Source organism: Scyliorhinus canicula, chromosome 4 (assembly GCF_902713615.1).
Source record: "Scyliorhinus canicula chromosome 4, sScyCan1.1, whole genome shotgun sequence".
Lineage (NCBI taxonomy): Eukaryota > Metazoa > Chordata > Chondrichthyes > Carcharhiniformes > Scyliorhinidae > Scyliorhinus > Scyliorhinus canicula.
Window position 1 is genome coordinate 56,197,863 of NC_052149.1, and position 27,653 is coordinate 56,225,515.

General features: G+C 49.7%; 1 protein-coding gene across 2 annotated transcripts in view; it reads left to right on the top strand.

Moving 5' to 3' along the window:
* agbl4 (ATP/GTP binding protein-like 4) overlaps window positions 1-27,653 on the top strand; it is a 1,113,401-nt gene that overhangs the window by 529,932 nt on the left and 555,816 nt on the right. For both annotated transcript variants that reach the window (XM_038794298.1, XM_038794299.1), the window contains exon 6: window positions 23,837-23,876. In XM_038794298.1, the coding sequence (XP_038650226.1) occupies window positions 23,837-23,876 (40 nt within the window). The remainder of the gene's footprint in view (window positions 1-23,836; window positions 23,877-27,653) is intronic.

The window sequence follows — 27,653 nt, forward strand, 5'->3', positions numbered from 1 at the left end:
TCTGGCGGCTTATGTAACCAGGAATGTCTTCTACTCCATTAATGTTCCAGTCGTGTGCGATGTTCACAGAAAGAAAATGCAGGTCTGTCTATGAGATAGGAGGCACAAGAGATAAATAGCATGGGTAGGATTCTCCGTCGGCCGACGCCGAAATCGGGAAAGATGATTGGGTGGAAAATCGGTCTTGAAGCTGAAATCCTGGCAGGCGCCGGGGTCCCACCAAATCGAAATTCTCCGGTGCCTCGACAGTGGTGTCAATGCGTTCCACTCCATGCGTACAGTAAACACCTTTTGCATATAATTATTGGGCCTGACCCGGTATTCTCCGGGACCTCGGCTATCCTCCGGATCCACTGGGGGAATTCCCGATGGCGAGGTTAATTTGAGCTTTTAAAAATTGGGAAACAGGCGCAGTCACTGATGTGGAAGAGAGAGGGGGTAGGACATGCAGAGGCGCGATCATGAGCTGCCAGTCCTGACACTGGCTGGGCTGCCTGGGTTGGGGGAGTGGCTGACGGGGGGACGGGCTGGGCTGACCCCCATGGGACCAGGAAGGTGTCCAGGCATGGGCTGCCATTGCTGCAGCCTGCAAGGCAGTCATCTTGCTGCACACCCCGCTGACCACTCACCGTGGTCCGTGGTTCTGCCTTCCTCCTAGGTGCCACACTGCGGCTGTATGAGCTAGAGATGCTTGAGGAGGAGGACGCTGCAGCAACGGAGCGTGCCCCAGAGGAGCAGGAGGCAGCCAGTGAGGATGGAGAGGAACAGACGGAGGAAGAGGAGATGCAAAGGGAATGCCGCATGACGCCTCTTGTGTACCAGCAGCGCCTGTCATTCGAGGACTACCTGACCGGGCATGCCGTCGAAGTGCCGGAGCATGGTGCACCTGGCACCGCGGGGGAATGGGGGAGGACACCCGCTCCCGGTGGCGTTTAAGGTGATGGTCGACCTCAACATCGACTTCAATGGGGTCCCTCCAGGCGGCGATTGGGGACTTGTCTGGAACTTCATAGAGCTCAGTGCATCGGTGCATCCGTGTGGTCACGGTGGCCCTATCTGACCAGTCGGCACAATACATCCATTTCAATGTGGATCGAGTGTGGTGAATGTACATCATGTAATTCACACTGTACAGTATTGCGTTCACACTATATAGCATTGTGTCCTTGTGCACTCTGTGAGCCATTGCGCGGCTCTGCCCACAGGGGAAGATGAGGAGCTTGTACAGGGCTCCACCCTCGGCTCCGCCCATGGCTCCGCCAATGGCCCCTCCCACTACCGGAAGTATAAAGTGCTGCAGCCTTGTGAGTCTTCCCTCAGTTCTTCTGGTTGCAGGCAGGCTCAGTTGTAAGTCTATTAAAACCACTGTTTACTTCCTATCGTGTCTCGAGTAAATTGATGGTCACATCAATTTAATAGACTTAAGAAAACTACTATGGAACAGGCCCTCAAACCTGATCGACTAGAACCCGAGCCGCAGGCTGCAGAGGCGAAGGAAATCTTTCTACACTGGCTTTGGTGTTTCAAGGCCTACCTGGCTGCATCGACTAACTCCGAGACTACAGATGAGCAAAAACGCAGCCTACTGCACGCACGGGTGAGCCATCGCATCTCTACGCAACCCAACAGTACCGACTCGCACACCGAGGCCCTCGCTATGCTCGTCTGATTATACGTGCGGCCATCCACCCAATATGGAGCGCCAGTGTGCCATTTTTGTGGCCAGCCCCAACACCCACGGCAGCACTGACCGGCCCGCAACGCGACCTGCAGCAGCTGCGGTCGAAAAGGACATTATGCCAAAGTATGCCTGTCGAAATCAAAACCCTCTAACTCCCCCGCAGTCCAGAGCAATCGCTCCCCCAACTCGCAGGCCCGCCGCGTGTCTGCCGACTCCGCCTCCGCCCGACATGTGCGTCTCATGGGGGCCGCCATCTTGGCAATCCTCCCCCACGTGGCCGGCCATGTGCAGATCAGGGGGCTGCCATCTTGGGCACCATCTTCCTCGCCGCCCGCCACGTGCGATCCACGGGGGCCGCCATCTTGGGCACCATCTTCTTCATCGCCCGCCACGTGCGATCAACGGGGGCCGCCATCGTGGCCATCACCCGAAGTTCACCTCGACGACTACGACCTCCGCGGACAGTCATCACGGGGCCACTGCAGAACTGCTGATTGAGCCACCGACTACCCGCAACTCAATGCAGTCACTTTGGACCAGTCGCGTCCGAAGCACCTCAGGAGCTCGATGATGTCCGTTCACGTCAACAGATACTAGACACCATGCCTCTTCGACTCCGGGAGAACCGAGAGCTTCGTACATCCTGACCTAGTAAGACGCTGTTCGCTCCCGATCTTCCCTGCACGGCAAACTATCTCCCTCGCCTCGGGTTCGCACTCGGTCCAAATACAAGGGCGCACCGTTGCGACCCTAACGATACAGGGCGCCATCTACTCTAATTTCCAGCTGTACGTACTCCCCGACCTCTGCGCCCCACTCTTACTCGGGCTCGACTTTCAGTGTAACCTCAGGAGCCTCACACTCAGCTTCAGCGGACCCCTACCTCCTCTCACTATAAGCAGCTTAGTGACTCTAAAAATCGACCCCCCTCCACTCTTCGCTAACCTAACGGCTATGTCATATAAATAGGAGTCCTGGGCCCCGACCCGGACTGTATGCGCCCCCTCTTACAACTCCCTCTCCCTCATTGTCCCAGGGCCCTCAAGAGGCGCCTGGGATTCTTCTCTTATTACACCCAGTAGGTCCCCCAGTATGCGGACAAAGCCCGCCCACTATTCAAGACCACACTCTTCCCACTGTCAGCAGAGGACCGCCAGGCCTTAAACTGCATCAAGGAGGACATCGCCAAAGCTGCCATGCGGGCGGTGGATGAATCCGTCCCCTTTCAGGTGGAGAGCGACGCCTCAGAGGTCGCTCTCGCCGCCACTCTGGACCAGGCAGGGAGGCCAGTAGCTTTCTTCTCCCGAACCCTCTCCGCTTCGGAACTTCGACACTCCTCAGTCGAAAAAGAAGCTCAAGCCATTGTGGAAGCTGTACGGCACTGGAGGCACTACCTCGCAGGTAGGAGGTTCGCCCTCATCACCGACCACAGGTTGGTTGCCTTCATGTTCGACAACTCGCAAAGGGACAAAATAAAAAACAATAAAATCTTGAGGTGGAGGATCGAACTCTCCACCTATAATTATGACATCATATAATCGACCGGGGACGCTCAACGAGCCCCCAGATGCCCTGTCCCGTGGCACATGCGCCAGCACGCAAGACGACCTCTTAAGGCTATCCACAACGACCTCTGCCACCCGGGGATCACCCGGCTCACCCACTACGTCAAAGCCCAAAATCTGCCTTTCTCCACCGAGGAGGTAAAAGCCATCACCAGGAATTGCCCGATCTGCGCGGAGTGCAAACCGCACTTCTATAGACCAGACAAGGCCCACCTGGTAAAAACTTCCCGGCCCTTTGAACGGCTGAGCATCGATTTCAAAGGGCCACTCCCCTCGACAAATTGAAATGTGTACTTCCTCAACGTCACAGACGAATTCTCCCGCTTCCCCTTTGCTATCCCATGCCCCGATATGACCTCCCACACAGTCATTAGGGCCCTGCACAGTGTCTTCACCCTGTTCGACTTCCCCAGCTACGTACACAGCGACAGGGGTTCGTCCTTCATGAGCGACAAGCTGCATCAGTACCTGCTCGACAAGGGCATTGCCTCGAGCAGGACTACCAGCTATAACCCCAAGGGGAACGGACAGGTGGAGAGGGAGAACACGACGGTCTGGAAGACCGTCCTACTGACCCTCCGGTCCAGGAATCTCCCGTCTTCCCACTGGCAGGAGGTCCTCCCCGACGCGCTCCATGCAATTAGGTCCCTCCTGTGCACTGCCACTAACCAGACCTCTCACGAGCGATTATTTGTTTTCCCTAGGGGGCACTACCACGGGGGCTTTGCTCCCATCTTGGTTGAGGACACCGGGCCCGGTTCTCCTCCGGAAGCACATCCGGACACATAAAACGGACCCACTAGTAGAAAGGGTACTACTGCTACACTCAAACCCACACTACGCCTTTATTGAACACCCCGACGGCCGTCAGGACACCGTTTCCCTCCGGGACCTGGCGCCTGCAGGATCCACCACTACCACCACCACCGTCGAGGTACCCCTCACACTACACCCCACCCAACCCCCCACGCCCTGCGCCCCCACGCCTATAGGTGTCCTGCGCCCCCCTTCGCCCGTCGCACCAGTCAGGAACGAAGCTCGGACCGAACCACCCCCCGGAGTCCACCCTCAGATCCACACCGCCCGTCACCACCGAGCTGCCCGAGGAGGCTGCAACCCCGGTGCTCCGCCGATCGCAAAGGACGACTCGGCCACCGGACCGGCTCAACCTGTAGACCCGTCACCCCCGCCGGACTTTATTTTGTACAGGGGGTGAATGTGGTGAATGTACATCTTGTAATTCACACTGTATAGTATTGCGTTCACACTGTCTAGCATTGTGTCCTTGCGGGCTCTACCTGTGAGCCGTTGCGCGGCTCTGCCCACAGGGGGAGATGAGGAGCTTGTACAGGGTTACACCCTCGGCTCCGCCCATGGCTCCGCCCATGGCCCCTCCCACTACCAGAAGTATAATGTGCTGCCGCCTTGTGAGTCTGCCCTCAGTTCTTCTGGTCGCAGGCAGGCTCAGTTATAAGTCTATTAAAACCACTGTTTACTTCCTATCGTGTCTCGAGTAAATTGATGGTCACATCACCGAGCCCACCGGGATGCCCGGGCAGCAGGGTTCACTGCCAATGCCGAGATACCCCGGGTCCAGGGGGTGATCGACAGGACGCATGTCGCCCTTTGAGCAGCTATAGATGACAGGCCGCTCTACACAAACTGAAAGGGGTTTCACTCGATGACCGTGCAGCCAATGTGTGACCATCAGCTGCGCATCACGCACGTCTGCACCTGATACGCTGGCAGTGTGAACGACACCTTCATCCTGGCACATGCATCAGTTCCAGGCCTCTTCGAGGCGCACTGCTGGCTGGGGGATTGGCTCCTGGGTGAACAGGGCTATCCACTGCAGTCATGCCTGGAGACGCCCATCTGGATGCCACAGACCGACTCAGCTGTAACGATGCCAATGCCGCGACCAGGGGCATGATCGAGCAGTGCTTCGGCATCCTGAAGATACAGTTCCGGTGTCTGGACCACTCTGGAGGGGCCTTCCAATATAGAGCTGGGAGGGTTGTTCATATTCTGGTGGCCCGTTGTGCCCTGCAAAACATCGCGCAGCAGAGGGGCGACATGCTGGAGGAGGAGAATGAACGTCAGTCCTCGTCCGATGAGAAGGAGGTGGGGGGGGAGGGCAAGGATGGGCAGGACATGGGAGACTGCGCAACCTGTGTGCCATTGTTCACAGGACCCTCTAATCGACTCCAGGTTAACAGACTAGGTGGTGGTGATGGTGGTGGTGGTGGGTTGGGGGGAGGTTGGGGGGTGTGGGGACTGGCCAGGGGCATGACACCGCATCCCACCTCCACATACCCCCCTCCCAGCCACTCCCCCCCCCCCCCCCTGCTTGCAACCTCCTCCGTGATTCCTAATGCCCTCACTACCTCACTATGGGGCATGAAACCTGGGTTAGCAGTCACAGCAGGTCTGGCCCATAGGATTAAGGATGATGAAAACCTGCTCTGGGATGAGCTGTGGTGCTCCACATCGTTTGACAATGTCTTACTCCAGCTCACATTAACACTTTCCACCTGGGTGATCCCTGTGGGGGATGGGGGGCGGGAGAGAGGCGGCATGAGAGTGGTGAGCGGCACTGGCAGAACAATGGTCCCCGGGCCATTCCCACCCATAACATCCATCCATTCCAACCCGCCCCGCGCTCATTCTGTGAACAGTCCAGACCAGCCCACCCCTCACACCCTTCTGACAGAGCACTGAGGCAGGTTGTAATGTAGTGCACAACTGTTTACGGTGAACAAATATATACAGGTCCGTTCTTTGGACCCGCTGCTATACTGCACCCGTGCCTACTTAACTCATGTCTACTTTTCTGGCCTTACGCGCCCTAACGCTATGTCTAGAGGATACCCAGATGGTAGGTACATCAGGAGTGGAGGCGGCCTGCTGGAATTACCCCCCCAGTGATCTGGGCCCCATTTGGCAGGCGTCTGCTGGGGCGACCAGACCTGGATGAGCCTGGCTGCAGCTCGAGTGTCCAGGTTGGCAGGGTGCCACATTTTTCTGCCCGCTGCCTATGTGACTGGCGAGGGGGGGGTGGAATCCGAGGTGCTGTGGGGCTGGATTCTCCGTTCCTACGTCTAAGTGCTGATGCCAATGGAGGATCCGTGGTGTTTCAAGACGAAAAACTCGGCGCCACACCTGCACCGATTCCACTGCCGGTGAGGGGCTAGCACCGGCTCCGCGTGAAACACCCGCGGAAAGCGCAAAAAAGGTGGGTGAATCGCTGGGTCCGTGCTGGACATGTGCAGGGCTGACAAGCTGCAGCCGTACATACGCCGACATCCCCACACACGCAATGTTTGTGCCGGAAAAGATGTGCCTGCTGTGCTGAACCGCTTCCTCGTCCACACCGACCCCACAGCCCACCTCCTGGCCATCATCCACTAACCCATCCAGCCCTGGCAGAAGCCCCCATGCCAGCGGCACACTCTCGGCAGAGTATGTCGGTGCTGGACACTGTCCACATGCCTTCTCTCTCTGCAGCTGTCACGTTAGGCTCACAACCATTGAGACCACATGTGGCCCACGCCGTAGGGAACTCGGCCCATTGGAGGCGGAGCATTGCGTGTGAGCCTGATTATGATATTCAAACGGGGTTGCGACTGCCTGTGGCTTGCGTCTTGATGATGTCGATTTGGAGGGCCGGAGCATCACAACCCGGCATCTTCGGTGTTGGGAGCCACTCTCTGCCCAATTACCATTCTTGATTTTGCCGTTGGGCAACGGAGAATCCCGCCCTGCGGTGTTCCGGCACCTCCCCTGGGTGTGTCACCGGCACAAACCCCATCACCTCCTCCTCCCTCAGAGTGCCCGATGGCCCCCGGGCCACTCCATGAGACAGGGTGCAAGCAGAGCTAACCCCTGAGGCTCTACCGCCACCTTGCACTGCCAGTCCTGGAGATCCGCTGTTGTCTCGACATGGCCATGGAGCACAGGGACTGGGCCACCTCCATCTGGGACTGTGCCACATCATACTTTGACTGTGGCACCATCTTCTGGGTCTGTGCCACATCAGCCAGTGACTGCGCTATTTCCCTCAGGTACTGGGTCACCTCCCTCTGGGTCTGTGCTGCATTGGCCAGCGCCTGGGCAATACTGCCAATGCTCTCAGCCATGGCCTACTGTGACTGGGCTAGGCTTTGAAGCGTCGCTGCAAAGTCCAGGTGGCTCTGGCACATGGCTGTCTGTGATAGGCGCTGCCTTCTCCGGGTGCGGGGGGAAACAGAAAATGCAGTGTTAGACAGATCGACGCATGCAACCCAGGAGGTGGGTAGCTGGTAACTTCAGTGGTCAGGGCACCGGCCATGGCAGCCAGTATGGGTGCCAGCATTTGGTGCAGGGTGGGGGTTCGGCCCCCCACTGGGTGGGGGGGTTGGGGTTACGGTTCTGTGGGCCGGGGGTCAGTGCCAGGGGCACAGAGATGCCTACTCACCCTGGCCGCCCTGAGGAGGTTATGCAGTTTCTGGCCGGTCCGGACAGAGTAGCTGACGGAGCTGTGCCGAGGCCTGGTGACGGCCAGTGGCTGGCAGCCTCCTCCCCAACCCGGGGTCACCGGCCTCTCCTCCATGGCATCCAGCAGTGTGTCCAGTTCAGCGTTGGCAAATCTCAGTACCGCTCTCCTTGCTGCCATCTTGTTGACTGGGATGGTATGTGTGCGGAGTGAAGTGTGCATCTGTGGCTGCAGCTTGTCAGCCTCCTTAGTATCAATCCTCGACCTGCCGAATCCGTCACCATTTCTCATTGGAATCGATTGTGTTCCATGTGGTGTCGAAGCTTGCTCCTTAATGGCTGTTGAATTGGTCCAGGTGGGGCGCCAGTTTTGCTGTTGTAGAAGTCCACGAATCCTACCCCGGAGTCAACAGTTAGTCTCAAGAATGGAGAAACCGCTGCATGGCTCTGTTTTCAGACAGTGGTAAAGCAGATTTTAATTAATTCCATTGCCTACTCAACTACACTCCTCCCCATCTCCCAAAACCTGGGGATCTTAAAGTTGGAGCCATAATTTCACCACCCACCTGGTGCGTAAGTTTTTTCTCCCAGGAGACATTTACAATCTGCAAAGCTGGGACATAATAATAATCTTTATTTGGTCACAAGTAGGCTTACATTAACACTGCAATGAAGTTACTGTGAAAATCTCCTAGACACCATACTCCGGCGCCTGTTCGGGTACACTGAGGAGAATTCAGACTGTCCAATTCACCGAACAAACACGTCTTTCGGGACTTGTGGAAGGAACCCGGAGGAAACCCACGCAGACATGCGGAGATTGTGCAGACTCAGCACAGAAAATGACCCAAACCTGAAATAGAACCTGGGACCCTGGCGCTGTGAAGCAACAGCGGTAGCCACTGTGCTACCGTGCTGCCCTATCTTATACATTAATACAAGTCACAAATGTACACAAATGCAACCTGTATAACATATTTTGACGGTTGACACAGCTGTCAACTTTCATTGTAGTTGTAATGTTTCAGGAATAACACTGGGAGGAGAAAAAGTTAACTTATTTCATATTTTGTTGAAGGTCATTCACATTAGCGTAAAATGTAAAATATATAATGAATGCAGGTTTCAATGAATCCTACTAATAAATGACAAAAGTGTATAAAATTAACTATTGCCCCTCTGTACAGTTGCCAAGAATAGCATTTTACATTCTTGAAAGTAAGTGATAACTTTATTATTGTTTTTGATGAAAATATTTGTAAGTGCATTTAATATTTTTATACCCCATTCTTCTGCTAAACCAGCATGCATATAAGTTCAAAAGAAATCCTTGATACTATTGTTTATATTAATACCATAATTCCCCCCTTGTACAGTTTATCAGCAACAGTGCAGCAATCAGATATGTGTTCAGAGAACAGCAGCTGCTGTACTAGAAGTGACTTTGAAAGACCCTGAATCAGTTGAATCATTGGCTGTGCTCCAGGCAATTAAAGTTACACTATCTGTATTTTTGGTGTTTGCACAGGCTGTAAGAACATTAGCTTTGACAAACAAGAAACAGTTTTTAGGTTCTCGTTAAAGAAAATCTAGCCGAACGCTTTAGCCATGCATTGATTGATGCATTGAATAGAATTGTTTATTTGAGAATTGCATTCTTAAGTGCTGTTTATGTGTCCATTTTTAAATCAAGGACAAGTTGTCTCTTTCAACCTCGTTTGTCAGAACACAGAAAACTGAGAACTGATGAGAGACGATAGTATTTTGTAATGCTCTTGACGTAGCATAAGCTGCTTCCTTGATGTGCACTCTGACAAAGGAAGGTTCAGACTTGGACATAGCTTTAACACATTTATTAAACTGTTAACAATTCTCCTACTTGGATTCAACTCTCCTGTTAATCCTGCTATAGCTACTCAGACTATCTAACCAGTTTGCTACAATCCACGTGGTGGGTGTGATGTGTTTCAATCAACCCTGTATGTATTCACTAAGTGTCTCCGCTGGAAAGAGCCTGAGCATGTGTGCTGTGTCCTTTTATATGGGTTGGTGTAATGCCCTCCTGTGGTAGTGTCACCTCTGTGTGTGTCTTGAATGCCCATTGGTCGTGTCCTATCTTACTGGCCTATTGGGTGAATGTCTGTGTGTCGTGTCTCTGGTGCTCCCTCTTGTGTCCATCTAGGTGTAGTGTGTTCACATTAATCCCTTGTGTATTTACAGTGTCCTAGTGTATCTACATTAACCCCTTGTGTATTTACAGTGATGCATATCACCACAGATAGAATCACAGAATCCCTACAGTGCAGAAGGAGGCCAGCAGGCCCATCAGATCTGCTCTAAAAAAGCACCCTATCTAGGCCCATTCCACTGCCCTATCCCCGTAAACCCACCTGACCTGCATATCCCTGAACATGAAGGGGCAATTTCTTTTTTCGCATGGCCAATCCACCTAACCTGCACATCTTTGGACTGTGAGAGGAAACCGGAGCACATGAACAAAACCCACGCAGACACAGGGAGAATATACAAACTCCACACTGGCAGTCCCCCAAGGCCGAAATTGAACCTGGGTCTCTGGCACTGTGATGCAGCCGTACTAACCACCAAATGCAGACGAGGAACGCTCCCAACACCCAGGCCACCCCCCCCCCCCCCCCACAAAGATAAGAGGAATACCCCACATGCAGAAGGAAATCCCCCCCATAGAGGAGGGTAATCCCCTTGCATGTGCCCCCTGCCTGTGCCCACTGTATATGCCCCTTGATAGTGCCTTCTTCAATGCCCTCTTAGCATGTTCCAGTAGTGCTCCCTGGTTGTCCCCCCAAGGGCATTGCCAGGATGCCAGGAGCAATGTCCAGACATGCCCCTCAACCCCCCCAGGGCTCCAGGCACCTCCACTCCCTGGGGTGGTCATTACGATTTGAAATCCAGTAGTGATTTGTGCCAGTGTGACGCACACCACTGAGGAGGGGGGCGGGGGGGGGGGGGGGGGGGACACATCATGGGCAAACGTTAAGGTGTTATGTCTATTAATTATAGTATAATTTATGGAATAAGATTCATGCCCTCGTTGATTATGATCTAACAGTTGCATCAATATTTTAATATTTTGGAGGCATCATTAGGAGTTTGTCTTGAAATATCAGGGACTACTTTCAACCCAGGGGCCTGCACATTATTGTCAGCATGAATTTGATGTCAGTGACACAAACCCTTTTTTAAAACTCCTATTCAGTGTGGATTTTGAGTAGGTCTTGATTTAGGCAGCCAACTTGCTGCCGAAAGCAGGCACCAACCTAAAAAAAGTGAAATTAATGAACAAAAATGTGGTTTGGACCATTTTCACCATTTTGGTATCTACCCGCAATGCTATTGCCAGCTTTGTGATACAACTACAAATCTTTTTTTCCAAAAATCATTATCTTGATTTTGCATTCATTTTTTATTCCTTCATGGAATCTAGGCATCACTGGCAAGGCCAAATTTATATCCTATCCCTACTTGCTCTTGAAAAGGTTCAGATGAGCCGCCTTCCTGCTGTTTGCAATAAGCAAAGTACTGACCATACCCACCAAACCTGTGCTTGCAAAACTCAAATCGTAAAGTCCAACATTAGATGTGATTCCACGATTGGATAACACCTGCTGAACAATCCTGACTATGCTACGAATTAGACTGAAAACCAAATTAAGATAGTCAGTCGAACTTGCAGTATGGCTCACTTATCAATGCTGGAAGCCACATATGTTCACACAAGAGAGGGTTTACTTTCGAACAGCCCTTATTTCTCTCCCCACAATCCGTCCCAGAAACAGGAAGGTTTTTAATTTTTTTATTTCTCCCATTTATAAGTGGTGGTGTATTTTCCACAACCCTTCATTTTTGGAGTGATCCAAATCTCCGTTAGTAACCTCACAGCAAACTCGAGATACAGTAAAATCAGAGTGTGAGTTTATTTTGCACACATTCAAATGCAGAGAGAGTGTCACTATATAACTCCAGTATATTCACACAGTAAAAGAGGGAGAAGGGAAAGAAAGAGGTACAGGGCAAATACCACAGACAAAATAAGAACTATTGTTTCACATGAATCCAAAATCAAAAGGAGCCTGAAGCTGATGCTGGATGATTAATTTTTCCAGTGATTATGGTGGGTAGTGTGGTGAATTATAAACTTAGTAATTCACATGTGTTGCAGTATATGTATTGTGTCCTTATGGGCTCTGTATGCGAGCCGTTGCGCGGCTCTGCCCATAGGGGGAGATGAGGAGTTTGTACTGGGCTCCACCCTTGGCTCCGCCCATGGCTTCGCCCATGGCTCCTCCCACTAACTGGAAGTATAAAGCTCTGAAGTCGTCAGCCTGCTGCCAGTTCATCTCGTCGCAGGCAGGCTCAGTTGTAAGACTATTAAAACCACTGTTCACTTCCAATCATGTGTCTTGTGAATTGATGGTCTCATCAATTTAATAGTCTTAGGAAACTTGAAGAAAACAACGATGAAATCAGCCCTCAAACCAGACCAACTAGAACTCGACCCGCAGGCTGCAGAGGCGAAATAAATCTTTCTACACTGGCTCAGATGTTTCAAGGTCTACCTGGCTGAATCAAGCACTTCAGAAACTACGGAGGAGCAGAAACTCAGCTGACGGCACGCAAGGGTGAGCCACCGTAAATCTACTCAACTTAACAGTACTTCCTCGTATACGGAGGCCCTGGCAATGCTCGATCGAATGTACGTGAGGCCCATCAATGAGGTCTACGCGCGCCACATTTTTACGACCCGCCGCCAGCGCCCCGCGGAGTCGCTGGACGAATTCCTGCGCGATCTAAAAGCCTTAGCTCGGGACTGCAATTATCAAGCATTATCAGCCGCCCAGCGTATGGAGCTCGCTGTCCGAGATGTAAACGTGGCAGGGCTCAGGTCCAACTATGGGCGCCACCGGTTGCTTGAAAAAGGGGCCCAGAATTTGGAGGACACTGTAGAGTTAGCTACAACCATGGAGGTCTCATTCCGCAGCCTCACCTTGTTCCCCGCGGACCAAGCGACCCCATCCTGGGCCCCCGACCAGCGACTGCCCCAGGCCTGCGCCGCGCGGCCACCCACCCACCCACTACGCAGCTCCAGTGTGCCATTTTTGTGGGCAGCCCTAACATCCACGGCAGTACTGCCTGGCCCGCAACGCGACCTGCAGCAGCTGCGGTCGCAAAGGACACTATGCTCGGGTCTGCCTGGCGAAGAAATTCCCCACTCCAAACTCTCCCGCAGCCCAAAGCACTCGCTTCCCAAACTCGCAGGCCCGCAGGCCCCGAAATGCTGAAGCCTGTATGCCGACTCCGCCCCCACCTGACACGTGCGACTCATGGGGGCCGCCATCTTGGCAATCCTCCTCCACGCGGCCGGCCACGTGCGACTCATGGGGGTCGCCATCTTGGGATCCATCCTCTTCAACCTCTGAAACTCACCTCGAAGACTACGACCTCAGTGGACAGTCATCACGGGGCCACTCCAGCACAGCTGATCGAGCCGCCGACTACCCGCAACTCAGCGCGGTCACGTTGGACCAGTCGCGTCCTAAACACCTCCGCAACTCGATGATGACCGTTAAAATCAACGGGTACAGTACACCGTGCCTCTTCGACTCCGGGAGCACCGAGAGCTTCGTACACCCAGATCTGGTAAGACGCTCTTCGCTCCCTATTTTCCCTGCACGGCAAACTATCTCCCTCGCTTTGGGCTCACACTCTGTTCACCTCCAAGGGTGCACCGTCGCAACCCTAACGATTCAGGGCGCTAGCTACTCGAACTTCCAGCCATACGTCCTGCCCGAACTCTGCGCCCCACTCTTACTGGGACTCGACTTCCAGTGCAGCCTCAAAAGCCTCACACTCAGCTTCGGCAGGACCCTACCTCCACTCACTATCTACAGTCTAGCGACGCTAAAAATCGACCCCCCTCCACTCTTTGCTAACCTCACTCCGGACTGCAAACCCGTAGCCACTCGCAGCAGGCGGTACAGCCTGCAGGACAGGGTGTTTATCAGAACCGAGGTCCGGAGCCTCCTACGTGAGGGGGTAATAGAGGCCAGTAACAGCCCCTGGAGAGCTCAGGTGGTGGTCGTCAAAACCGGGGAAAAATTCCGAATGGTAGTGGACTATAGTCAGACCATTAATCGGTTCACGCTCCTCGATGCGGTACCCCCTTCCCAGGATTGCAGACATGGTGAATCAGATCGCCCAGTACCGCATTTTCTCCACGGTGGATCTGAAGTCTGCATACCACCAGCTCCCAATCCGCCCGGAGGACCGCCACTAAACGGCATTCGAGGCAGATGGCCGCCTCTTCCATTTCCTCCGGGTTCCCTTTGGCGTCACAAATGGGGTCTCGGTGTTCCAACGAGCAATGGACCGAATGGTAGACCAGTACGGACTACGAGCCACATTTCCGTACTTGGATAACGTCACCATCTGCGGCCATGATCAGCAGGACCATGACGCTAACCTCCATCGATTTCTCCAGACTGCCCAGAAACTCAACCTCACGTGTAACACGGAGAAATGTGTTTTCCGCAGTCGAAAAGGAAGCACAAGCCATCGTGGAAGCTATACGACACTGGAGGCACTACCTCGCAGGTAGGAGGTTCACCCTCATCACCGACCAAAGATCGGTTGCCTTCATGTTTCACAACTCACAGAGGGGCAAAATTAAAAATGATAAAATCCTGCGGTGGAGGATCGAACTCTCCACCTACAAGTACAATATTATGCATCGACCGGGGAAGCTCAACGAGCCCCCAGATGCCCTGTCCCGCGGCACGTGCGCCAGCGCACAAGACGACCGCCTGAAAGCTATCCACAATGACCTCTGCCACCCGGGGGTCACCCGGCTCGCTCACTACATCCAAGCCTGAAATCTGCCTTTCTCCACCGAGGAGGTAAAAGCCATCACCAGGGATTGCCCAATCTGCGCGGAGTGCAAACCGCACTTCTATAGACCAGACAGGGCCCACCTGGTAAAAGCCTCCCTGCCCTTTGAATGCCTGAGTATCGATTTCAAAGGGCCACTCCCCTCGACCAATCGGAATGTGTACTTCCTGAACGTCATCGACGAGTTCTCCCGCTTCCCCTTTGCTATCCCGTGCCCCGATATGACCTCCCACACAGTTATCAGAGCTCTGCACAGTATCTTCACCCTCTTCGGGTTCCCCAGCTACGTACATAGCGACAGGGGTTCGTCCTTTATGAGAGACGAGCTGCTGGACCTCGAGCAGGACCACCAGCTACAACCCCAGGAGGAACGGGCAGGTGGAGAGGGAGAACGCGACGGTCTGGAAGACCGTCCTACTGACCCTCCGGTCCTGGAATCCCCCGGCCTCCCATTGGCAGGAGGTCCTCCCTGATGCACTCCATACTATTAGGCCCCTCCTATGCACAGCCACCAACCAGACCCCTCACGAATGGCTATTTGTTTTTTCTAGGGGCACTACCACGGGGGTTTCGCTCCCAGCATGGTTGAAGACACCGGGCCCGGTTCTCCTCCGGAAGCACGTCTGGGCACACAAAACTGACCCACTCGTAGAGAGAGTGCTCCTACTCCACTCGAACCCCCAATACGCTTTCATCGAATACCCTGACGGTCGTCAGGACACTGTTTCCCTCCGGGACCTGGCGCCTGCAGGATCCAATCCCATCACCACTACCGCCGAGGTACCCCACACACTACAACCCGCACCTACAGGTTCACTGCCCGTGCTCCGCGCCCCTGCGCCTATGGGTTTCCGGCGCTCCCCGTCGCTAGTCGAACCAGTCGGGTACGAAGCTCGGACCGAATCACCCCCGGAATCTACTATCGTACCCTCACCGACCGTCACCACCCAGCCACCAGAAGAGGCCCAAAGGACGGCTCGGCCGCCGGACCGGCTCAATTTGTAGACCCATCACCCCCGCCAGACTTGATTTTTTTTACAGGGGGTGAATGTGGTGAATTATAAACCTAGTAATTCACACTGTGTTGTATCAAATGTGTTGTGTCCTTGTGGGCTCTGTGTACGAGCCGTTGCATGGCTCTGCCCATAGGAGGAGATGAGGCGTTTGTACTGGGCTCCACCCTTGGCTCCGCCAATGGCTCCTCCCACTAACTGGAAGTATAAAGCTCTGCAGTCGTGAGCCTGCTGCCAGTTCATGTCGTCGCAGGCAGGCTCAGTTGTAAGACTATTAAAACCACTGTTCACTTCCAATCACGTGTCTTGTGAATTGATGGTCTCATCAGGTAGTATTTCCACAATGGGTGAAGCAGAGTAGGCACTGGTACATAGGTTCTCATAAAGACAGTGTAAATGAGGACCGGGGAAGTCAAACCTGGACAGAGACAAGGGTTCTGCTTCTGTTTTATTGGTGGAAGATAGCAGATTGTCTCTTTTAGCTTCACAAGGCAATAATACAGGTTTTAGCAGCTTGGGAGTGTCATGTGGCATAACTCCCACTTCCTCCTCTTGGTTTGGACAAAGGATGCATATTCCTGATCTGGATTCCTGTGATGGTTAATGTTTCATCCATTGATAAGTTTATCAGAAGTTTTAGGGTCCTTTGTCATCACAGATGGGCCATCACCATTGCCCATAGCCGGCCTTATAAATGTAAAGTGCCGTCAGAATTTGGCCCCTGCAAGGACAGGGTGGTTATCAAATCTTCAAGAATAACGAGTTTGTCGCTGCTCTGAATGCCAGGACGTTCCTGGTATGCGAGTCATAGTCCGCAATGGCTTCAGTTATTGTAAAACTTTTGTCTAATTTTAAAGATTTTCAAAATTAGCCTGTTGATTACATATATATACATGTTTTATTAAAAATATAAAATTAGGTCTTAGCTCCGGGACAGCAGACAGAAGGAACATGTGTACACTTTGCACTTATTCATCAAAACAAAAGCTGAGGGAACAGTCATTCCCTGATTCATTCCCCAGGGCAATGTCTTGACCAATCAGAATAGCCCTGCCCGATTTGAATTTGAACATAGCTGGGCAGCTAACGGCTTCTTGCTGAATTTGCGATGGCAATGCCGTTGCCAATCACAGTCCACTTGCCAACCAATTAACATCCTCTTCTCATGCAGTATAAATTGTTAATTTCCAGTTACAGTTTGGTCATTTCCTGCGAGCTATGGTTATGAGTGCAAGGTGAAAAGCTTAGCTAGCATGCCTCTTCTTTTTTTCAGTAATACTCAAGTTCTGTACTATTAAATGACTAAAGAGATAGTTTTTTTTATTGTTACAAGTAGGCTTACATTAACACTGCAATGAAGTTACGGTTAAAAGCCCCTAGTTGCAAACATTCCGGCGCCTGTCCGGGTACACAGAGGAAGAATTCAGAATGTCCAAATTACCTATCAGCACGTCTCTCAGGACTTGTAGGAGGAAACTGGAGAACCCGGAGGAAACCCACACAGACACTGGGAGAACGTGCAGACTCCGCACAGAGTGACCCAGGCCGGGAATCGAACCTGGGATCCTGGCACTGTGAAGTTACAGTGCTAACCACTGTGCTACCATGCTGCCCACCTCTGTCAATAAGCAAGAAATGTAATTTTACGAATGCATGTCATGAAATCCACGTACAGATAGTTTATGCGTAAAATCTTGTGGTACTACCTGTGGGCAAAGAGTACATTTTAGATTAAACGTAGCAACTGGCTACAGTGCTTGACCTAACCAAATGTTCCAGAGTAGATGGGGAAACTAAGCAAAAAAATTGATCATCCATTGAAAGTCAAGTACAAACCAGAAGCACAAAAGGCAAATTATCCTCAGGCCATTTCAAGTCCAATTGTTGTGTGGCTGAACAGGGCACGTGAGGGTGAAGTACATTAAGGTTGAATAGCTGTTTAGTTTTCTCCACTACAGTGGCTATTGCACTTGAAATTAACTCCATACTGCTGATTGTTTGGCAAAGGGCAGAGAATGTTCTCTGTGCAAGAAGTGAAATCACTGCTCTCAACATTATCAATCATACATCTGTGGACCACAACAGAAATGTTTAATCTAGTCTGGTGGCCTAAGTATAGATTCCCAGCAGCATCGCCAGCCAAAATTGGACAACATTGAAAGAACAGAATCCAGTACATGCAGTTCCAGAGATAATGATGCAGAGTGGTCCACAGTATCAGAACAAAAGACCATGGGCGGAATTCTCTGACCCCCCGTAGGGTCTGAGAATCGCCCGGGGCCGGCGTAAATCCCGCCCCCGTCATGGCCGGAATTCTCCACCACCCGGGAATCGGCGGGAGCGGGAATCACGCCCCGCCGATTGGCGTGCCCCCGCGGCAATTCTCCGGCCCATCGCGATGGGCCGAAATCCCGCCGCTGACAGGCCTCTCCCTCCGACGTGGTTTCAACCACCTCTGCTGGCGGCGGGATTGGCGGCGCGAGTGGGCCCCCGGGGTCCTGGGGGGAGGGGCGGGGCGATCGGACCTCGGGGGGTGCCCCCATGGTGGCCTGGCCCACGATCGGAAAAGAGTGCGTCTGACGGCCCGCGATCGGTGGCCACTGATCGCGGGCCTATGCCCCCCCCAAACGGGAATCTGCCGCCCGTTTCACGACAGCAGCGAGCAGGTGTGTTTGCTGCCGTGTTGAAACGGGCGTGAAGGCCCGGCCGCTCGGCCCATCGGCCTCTGAGAATCGCCGCTCACCGTAAAAAACGGCGAGCGGCGATTCGTGGCATGGGTCAGGCGTGGGGGGGAGGGGAGAATAGCGGGAGGGCATGAAAAATGCCGGGAAGCCCTCCCGCTATTCTCCCACCCAGCGTGGGGGGGGGGGGGGGGGGGGGGGGGGAGAATCGCGCCCTATATTTTTGTGATTTGGCCTCCACAGCCTTCTGCAGCAAAGAGTTCCACAGATTCACCACCCTCTGGCTGAAGAAATTCCTCCTCATCTCTGTTTTAAAGGATCGTCCCTTTAATCTGAGATTGTGTCCTCTGCTTCTAATTTTTCCTACAAGTGGATACATACTCTCCACATCCACTCTATCAAGCCCTTGTAGTACCCTGTAAGTTTCAATAAGATCCCCCCATATCCTTCTAAACTCCAACAGGTACAGACCCAGAGTCCTCAACAGTTTCTCATATGACAAGCTCTTCATTCCAGGGATCATTCTTGTGAACCTCCTCTGAACTCTTTCCAAGGCAGGCACATCCTTCCTTAGATACTGGGCGAAAACTGCTCACAATACTCCAAATGCGGTCTGATCAGAGCCATATATAGCCTCAGAAGTACATCCCTGGTCTTGTATTCTAGCCCTCTCGACATGAATGTTAACATTGTACTTGCCTTCCTAACTGCCGACCGAACCTGCACATTAACCTTAAGAGAATCATGAACAAGGACTCCCAAGTCCCTTTGTGCTTCTGATTTCCTAAGCACCTCCCCATTTAGAAAATAGCCTATGCCTCCATTTCTCCTTCCAAAGTGCATAACCTCACATTTTTCCACATTGTATTTCATTTGCCACTTCTTTGCTCACTCTCCTAGCCTGTCCAATTCCTTCCGCCGCTCACCTGCTCCCTCAATATTACCTGTCCCTCTCCAAATCTTTGTATCATCTGCAAACCTGGCAACAGTGCCTTCAGTTCCTTCTTCCAGATCAATAATGCATTTTGTGAAAAGTGTGGTCCCAGCACAGACCCCTGAGGCACAACACTAGTCACCAGCTGCCATCCTGAAAGAGACCCCTTTATCCCCACTGTCTGCCTTCTGCCAGTCAGATCTTACCCTTAACGTCATGCCCATTCACTTAAATTGAGCGTCTATATGTCCTTTCAACCTGTCTGTTTCTTCCCCACAGATTATTTTCCCACCTGGCTTTGCATCATCAACAAACTTCTGCATTAACCTCCATCTCCTCATTTAAGTAATCAATATAGATTGTAAATAGCTAAGTCCCTAACATTGGTCCTTTCAGCCCTCTACTGTTCACTGCTTATCATGGTGTGTATCAGTGATTAGACTTATTTGTAGGGGAATGCTTAAGAGGTTTGCAGGTCATACATAAAATTCCCATTTGGTGGATATTGAGGAAGAAAGCTGTAGATTGCAGGGAGATATTGATGGCTCGTCATGTGGTCAAGCAAATGGAAAATGGAATTCAATCTGAAGAAGTGTAAGGGCAAAGTTTAAGGAGGGCTAATAAGGAAATGGAGTATATTAATAAATGGCATGATACTGGGAGGTATGGTGGAGAAGAGGGCCCTCGTACTCACGTACCTTAAACCGCTGTCCTGTTGGCCCTGATGGTCTTGCCGGTCGTCCTGGTGGCTGGTGGAGCCTGAGCGGATGCCGCATGAGAGGGTACATCCATACCCATGTCTGGGCACTCCTCAGTCACCGCAGCCTCATCAGATGCCATGGTCACTGACAGAGGAACAGAGGAATTTCTGCCCTTGACTGAGAGCCCTTAGCCCTGAGAGCCCGCAGAGAAACAAGAAGCTTGTATGCCAGTTTCCGGTTGATCTGAACCTCCCTACTTGCCGATGATGGATGGGCACCTAGCAGAGAGATTAGGTGCCTCATCCATCTCTCACACTGTCAGCAACCTTCTGAGATCATTGCCAGTTTGAAGCTTACAGGTCCATATACAACCCCAGGAACTTCCGATTCTGTTCCTGGAGCTGCCTGGGCAGAAGAATCACCACTCTCTTTCTGTGTGCTCCGTGCTTTGGGCAACGCAGTGCTCATGCTCCGCATGGACTATTCCCTGACAGATACCAAGGCAAGTAGACCATCAGGGATCTTCGCCAGATCTTCCTGTGCATCCCGCTGGATATCCAGCATCTATCGTTTAATGGACACCTCCAGAGGCTTATCATCTGCCATCGACTCAGCATGGTCCTGGTCTCCAGCAGCTCTCTGACTGCCAGCACCTAAGGTAATTCCTGTCTTCTCCAGCTCCTCATGTGAGTGTGCCATGCCCTCCCCAGTGTCTACTACCATCTCAACCGAAAAGCACATGCCCACCATGATGCTTATATCTGTGCTGGTGCCTGGTAGCAAGAAAGGTTCCTGGCATCCCAGCTGCCTCTAGAGGATGGCGCATCCAAAGGATGACCATCTTTTAAGACTTTTTCACACAACACCATGCCAACTCGGTATTCATCTTTGCTGAGTTCAGAAGATTATTCAACCTTTTGTAGCCCTGGATCCAGGTGCAGCACACCAACTCATGCCTGCTGACCTGGGCTGCCACCTCTGACCAGGCATTGTTCATCTGGTGCAGTGACCTCCCCTTGACATCCCGTGGCATTAGAATGTCTCACTGCCTCCAGTGGACATGCACGAGAAGTAGAGGGCAGAATGCCCAACAGCATTACCCTCCCCCCTGGTGTGTCAAGTGACTGCTGAGGCCATAACTTCACAAAATATTTATATTGACCCTTAGACAGCTCTTTGAGCGCAGCCTTTAGAGAGCTGCCTCAGCTGTATCTAAATCCCCTGTCAGGTCCCCATTGGACTCGGCAAGTGCCATATTCCCACCCCTGCCAGTCGGCAATCCTCCTCCAATGTTGGGGTGCATTTCAAGCTGGCTGGTGCTTATTTGGCCAGCCAGTGTGAAATTGCTTTCGTCTTATGTTCACGACTGAAAGCCCTTCCATCAAAATTAATCCTTTGTCATTCAATGCATGGACAGCAGTTTTTTTGGTGAAGTATCTTTGAAATATATCATACCAACAGCCTCTATTTTAAACCCTATGTACACAACTCTCAGAAACTCCCATTTTGTCACAAAATTGCTCTCCAAAGACCATTATGTAGCAACTATGAGCAACAAAATTAACATCTCCATCTGTACTATACTTTTGAGCACCCATGACACCCTTATATGTAAGTTGAAATTTTCTCTGCTAACTTGTCATCTATTAATGATCATTATTTAACATGTGTCATATTTGCTCCCCATTCACAACAGTGCTGTGCATCATATACCATTATCCACAAAAAAGCTTTCTGATGAAATAGTAAATGGTATAAATATAAAATGGAGTTGGATATCCTGATTTATCAAATTGTACAATGCAGAACTACTGAAGAGGAACCCTCATATGTTTAGCTAGACCAATGCTGGGGTTAGGTATTTGCAACTGTTGAGACAACTGGAATAATGTTTTGAGAAGTATACCATTTTAGCTATAATGGTTACTGTCACAACTGGTAGAATTCTGGTAGGCTGAGCAGGGTCTCACAAACCGGTCAAAGAACCGGTGGCAATTCCCATGAGTTTCACGAGCAAGAACCGACAGAACCAAGTGCCTTTTAGACACATTCCCCACAATTGAAGCCCCCAGGGTGGATGTCCCATTGGCTGAGAGGTGCCAGCCAATCAGAACCATCAGCTCTTCATTCCACCAGTGACAGAGGCAGGGGTGGTTGCTGGTGGAAATGCACCCACCAGAGGTTTAGGATTATTGTGGGATCCCAGGCCAAAGGTAAGTGATGGCGGGAAGGGTTGCATGAGGGAGGTAGCGAGGGTCAGTGGCAAGGGCAGGGAGGTGTCTTTCAGTGACCACCCCCCTACCAATGCCAGGTCTCTCAATCGGGCACAAGCATGCCCAGCAAGTTTGCTGGGGAACCTACTGAGGATGTGGGGAAGATATGCAGCCTGCATTTAATCCGAGAGATACCATTAAATTGTGTTGGACTCAGGGATAATGGGTGTCAATTGGCTCATTAATGAGCCCAAATGTGATCCTATCACCAGCAGCTGGGAATACCATGTCAACCCCTTTTGCCCATCCACTTAATGGGGGAAGGTTTTGCTGCCGTCTGGAGACTGGGCCCTTCCCTGAATTAAGTGGACCAGGTTTGTGGTGATCTTTGTGAAGCGTTTCCAGGATGGAAGGTATACTGATCAAGATACACAAAGCTCTGTTGAAGAACTAAACTAATTTTAATTAACACTACTAAATTTGAGTTTGACACTTATTCTGAATAGCAATCATACATGTAAGAATTAAACTACACTAACACTATCTCTATCTACCAACTATAACTATTATATCTTAACTAGCTCTGCAATACACTATGAATCTTGTCTTCTTCAGCTCCAAATCTAATCTGCTCCCCGAGCCCAAGAGTCAATACAATTTATAGTACTGTCCCTCAGCTCCCTCTAGTGGCTAGGCTTAACATAACATTAACTCTTCACATGCTATACATTTGTATAATGTCACAAGGCTGTCATGTTTTCTGCCACCGCAGACTGCATTAAATCGGGTACATACTTTACTGCAATATGCAAGAGAATTTGTTGAGCCTCCTTTTAAGTAATTCTAATGTGTGTGATCTCTGTTGGGCAGAATGTTTTGTGAAACTAGCGTGCGTTTGGGTGGAATTTAATATCCTCACCCGAGGCAAATTTGGAGGAAGGGGTGCATTTTATCAGGCAGGAGCGTGCCACTTAAGTGTTTCTTCCGACTGCCATTGTTATTCACCCAGCAGCAGATGGGGGGCTCGCCATGCAGGGATGCTGAAAAGAAAATTTCAGAGCATGCCTGCTCTCAGGCAGGGTTCATCATTCAAAGGCTCTCATTGCTTGATTGAGGGATCATGTATTGGGAAGGAGGAGATTCTCACTGAGAGCCAATCCTCTGCCCTAGCTTCCGACCTCCATCCCCCTTACCTCTTAACCCCACGCCGCCTTCAACCACCTGTGATCGGGGCCTAGGCACCTCGGCCTCTGATGATCCTAGGCTTCAAGTGTGTGTATTACTGGTGGCTGCCAGCACTCCCACTCACACAGTCTACATTGGAAATCTACCAGCCTTCAATTAATCAGCAGCTCTCGAAAGCATGACCCCCCACCCCCCAGGTCCTTGATCCTGTAGAAGGCCTCCGGCTGGCCTAGGAGGCATTTAATACAGGTGATCCTTCCACAAAGGCGGCAACGCGGGGCTCTCACCGACCCTCCAGCCTGTGGGCACGTATTAAATACTGCCCTATGTGTCTGTCAGCCAGCCTATATTTTATACTACATGGGCAATGTATTGAGATGCAGAAGTGCTTTAAAGGTGCGACCATCAGTAAATCCACACAATGTGTGGTAAATATGTTCTAACAAAGTGTTTGTTTGTCTTTTAGCAACAGCGGCGTCTTGACCTCTTGACAATTACAAACCCTGGTGAGTAGAAACGCTGGTTCATATCTTCTGTACATACAAAAGCTGTCTAAATGTGGGATTTCTCTGACACTAAATGAAACAAACTTCCCACAACAAATTTTACATAGCAGCAAGTGACATTTATATTGGAAGTGGCTTAGCCCTGAGCAGTAATATGTCTTCAAAGTTGCCTATCTAGGTCTTTCGTCTCAGCGTTGTCTGGTTGATTTTATTCTGTCTGAAGGTTATGCCCTGGCAGGGATGGAGTTTTTTTAAAGTAGTCTGCACACTGTAGAGGTATTGTGAGCAATGTGTTATTAAATGTCATACTTTAATTCTGTGCTTTATTAATATGATAATAACAGCATTCCCAATCATATGATACATTTCAGTTGAGCAAATACCTGATAAGTTAATATACTTGCTGAATGAATTGAAATTGAAAATCTAAAGCTGTTCTCTCCACACTCCATATACTAATTGCTCTATTTAAATAATGTTAGTTGCTGTTTTCTATTCAGTGAAATGCTTTTGCATTTGTTAAATCAATTTTCTTGCATATAGCCCAAATTACATGTAAACATTGGAGATGAGTGTAAAATGAAATGAAAATGAAAAATGAAAATCGCTTATTCTCACAAGTAGGCTTCAAATGAAGTTACTGTGAAAAGTCCCTAGTCACCACATTCCGGCACCCGTTCTGAAATGACATCAATTGGCTGAATTTGAGTTATTTTGTGGAATGCCCACATTGAATATTTAGGATTCAGATTAGCCAGTCTATCTTTTAAAATAAGGCCCAACTCATTTACTGTGGGACAACAGACGTTCTCAGCATGTTCATGATCAATTTGCTGGTCCTTCTGCAAGTTTGTCCTTCTTGGTGGTTACATTTTGCTGCCCCAATTGCTCCTAGTTCACTGTGAAATGCTTCAAACTAAATCATTGATACATCCAGATTATTCATTGTGCAGGACTGGATGGAACTGATAAGGTGAGTTAACATCTATAGGCAAGGTAACAAATATTTTTTCTTACTTTATTTTAAACATTAATGAGATACTCTTTCAGGAATTTTAAACTGTAAAATAAGACAGGATGGAGGAAGATATTTTGCAAGTGAGGGTAAATAATATTGCGTTGTATTCAGAATCCAACAATTTTCATTTGTTAAGATTGAACTTTTATGCAATTGTATCCCCATATAATATAATATGGTAAAATGACTCCATAGGCCTTTTACAATAAAAAAAAAGGTTTACAGCAGGGAGGAAATTTAATGGCTGAAGAAGAATGAAATGTCAAAAACTAGTTATTATCAGCATGATTAGTTAAAGCGTTTCTTTTTGTACATCTTGAAATGTTAAAAACTAGTTATTATCAGCATGATTAGTTAAAGCTCTTCTTTTTGTACATCTTGTCCAGGTAGGGGATAATTTCATTCACTTATCCGACAGTGAACTTCTTCCATAGGTGGGAAACTCGTTAAAGTTAAAAAAGGTTGAAATATTTAAAAAAAGAGTTTTACATGTCCTTGCAGTAGTTTTTACCTGTTAAATACGTTTGTCCTTTTTTGCATTAATGGTGCTAAATAACCCATGAATTGTTGTTGTGAGCATACATTGATATTTCTAACTTTATTTTTAGTCTGGGAAAAATCCAGCCAGGTAGCTGTTGGCAAAGTCATTCCAAGGGTTTTGGATGAGGAACAAGAGGGCTTCAGCTACTCATATTGGCTGTAGCTATGGATGGAATTTTCTGGGTCTCGCCAGTGGCAGGTTTTGTGGCGGGTGAGAGTAAAATTCAGAGTGAGGCCAAAAATCGGTTCCCCACTGATGGAAAAATTGGTCGGAATATTTCCCTCACCACTTTCATTGAGGGATGATTGCAGGTCAGCTTTTCCGCTGGTCCATGTCCGGAATTCCATTTGGATGTATTAGCGTATCATGGAAACTCATTAAAACACAACTTGCCAGAATCCACGTTTTCCTCCCAATTATGTGCCACACTAGTAGGAAATTAGACCACTCTAAATCGGAACCTGACATAAGTGGTGTGCAGCTGACCACCCTCATTTCACTTGTGATTTTGGCTGGGATTTTCCACGCCAATCAGCAAAGCATTTAGTCTGGCTTCTGAAGTGAGTGCGCCCACTCAAGTAACACTGAGAATGCCAATGGTTGCTCCTGCAATGTTAACCCTTCATATGCAGACTTCAAAATTAACTGAGTGTTATGTGACTGCAGAATCATTAGGTGATGGGGCATGTTTGAAGATACTTGAAACTCCTTCAATCCAAATGTGAGCTCCCACCTGCATTTTGTGTGGTGAACCAGAGAGACTGGCTGCCTCTATCTCTCTGTTCGTTCTCGCTCCATCTCTGATTTTTGAAGAGGTTCAGTGCTATCTGAGAAAAATCCTCTAACTCGATACTACAATGACTTTCTGTGGCCAGTTCCCCTCTCAAAGCCCATGTAATCATATAGGCCTTGTATCTAGGTAGAATTGTGCTTTACTATCATTTAAACCTGCAACTCCATTATGTCTTAACATTAAATGGACAGTGTAACTTAGAACCGCTTATTAAGCCTGGCACCTCCCTGTGAATCTTGGAGTCAAACAATAATTACAGCTGATCTGATCGTTAATTACAGGTGTGAACATCTTGCACCTTATTCCCAGTAAATCAGTCTGGGTTTCACTGTCTCCATTGTAATGAAGTCAGCCAGGCTTGTTGCCAAGTAGGATTCGGAATAGGTCACATGACCTCATTTACCACTCAATTTTACCATAAATTAACTAGACAGTCCCAAAACATAACAAACTTATTAATTTTGTATTTGCACATCACTGTGTGGATGAAAAATCCTCTCACAAATCCAGAAACTCACCACATCACCTCTAAAAATGCTCCATAACGTCTCCAGGCACTTTGTAACAGTAGAAGTTCTTGAAAATGATTTTATTTGCACATTGGGTACCTAATGCTAGTGCAAGGCCCATCTTTCAGCTCAGTGCTTGCTCTTTCTGGATCATATTTATTATGGGCATCTGCATGGTCCAGTTAGGCATTCTGGCATCACATGAGCTGGTAGCACTGTGTGACATCAGGAAAGTGCTCCTCCTGAGTCTTCAGGCCCATACTGCTGATGCTGATGCAGTTATCTTTTTCAAGAGTGCAATTTGCATGTGCTGAACTGAAAGCAGTTGGTGATACAGCGCACCTCAGTGAAAGGGTTTCTGCTAGGTTTCTGAAATTTGTGCTCAAGCTATCTTTCTCCTGCAGTGTTACACAGTGGAATCGGCTGTTGCTCTGTTGTCACTGATCAATAGGTGATCAGGTATGATAGAATCTCAAGTTTCTTGATGAGAAGATACATTCCTCATAATCATAAAGTAAGGCACTGAGAATTGTAAAATTGCCCAGTATGTAAAGTTAATGACTGGATGACAAAGAACAGTTTTATTCCTGGAAAAGGATTTTGATTGTGCTGTAGAAATTTGGCGAGTTCACATCAATTGAGTGACTCCCAAGAACATTTTAGTTGCTTACAGTAATATAATCTCTTAAAATAGTTGTTCTTAAGTTCCACCTTCACTACGAAATGTATTAGCTTATTTTCTTGTTCCTGCTGATTACAGAAGTAGAAAGAAAGATTTAAACACATGACATTTCATATCAGTGCTTCTCTGGAGACCAAAAGGTGATGCACAAACAAGAAACAATTTATTCTTGATGCAGCTCTTTTCATATCCTGAATGTTTTATATTCATGAAAATGTGTTTAGCAATATCAAA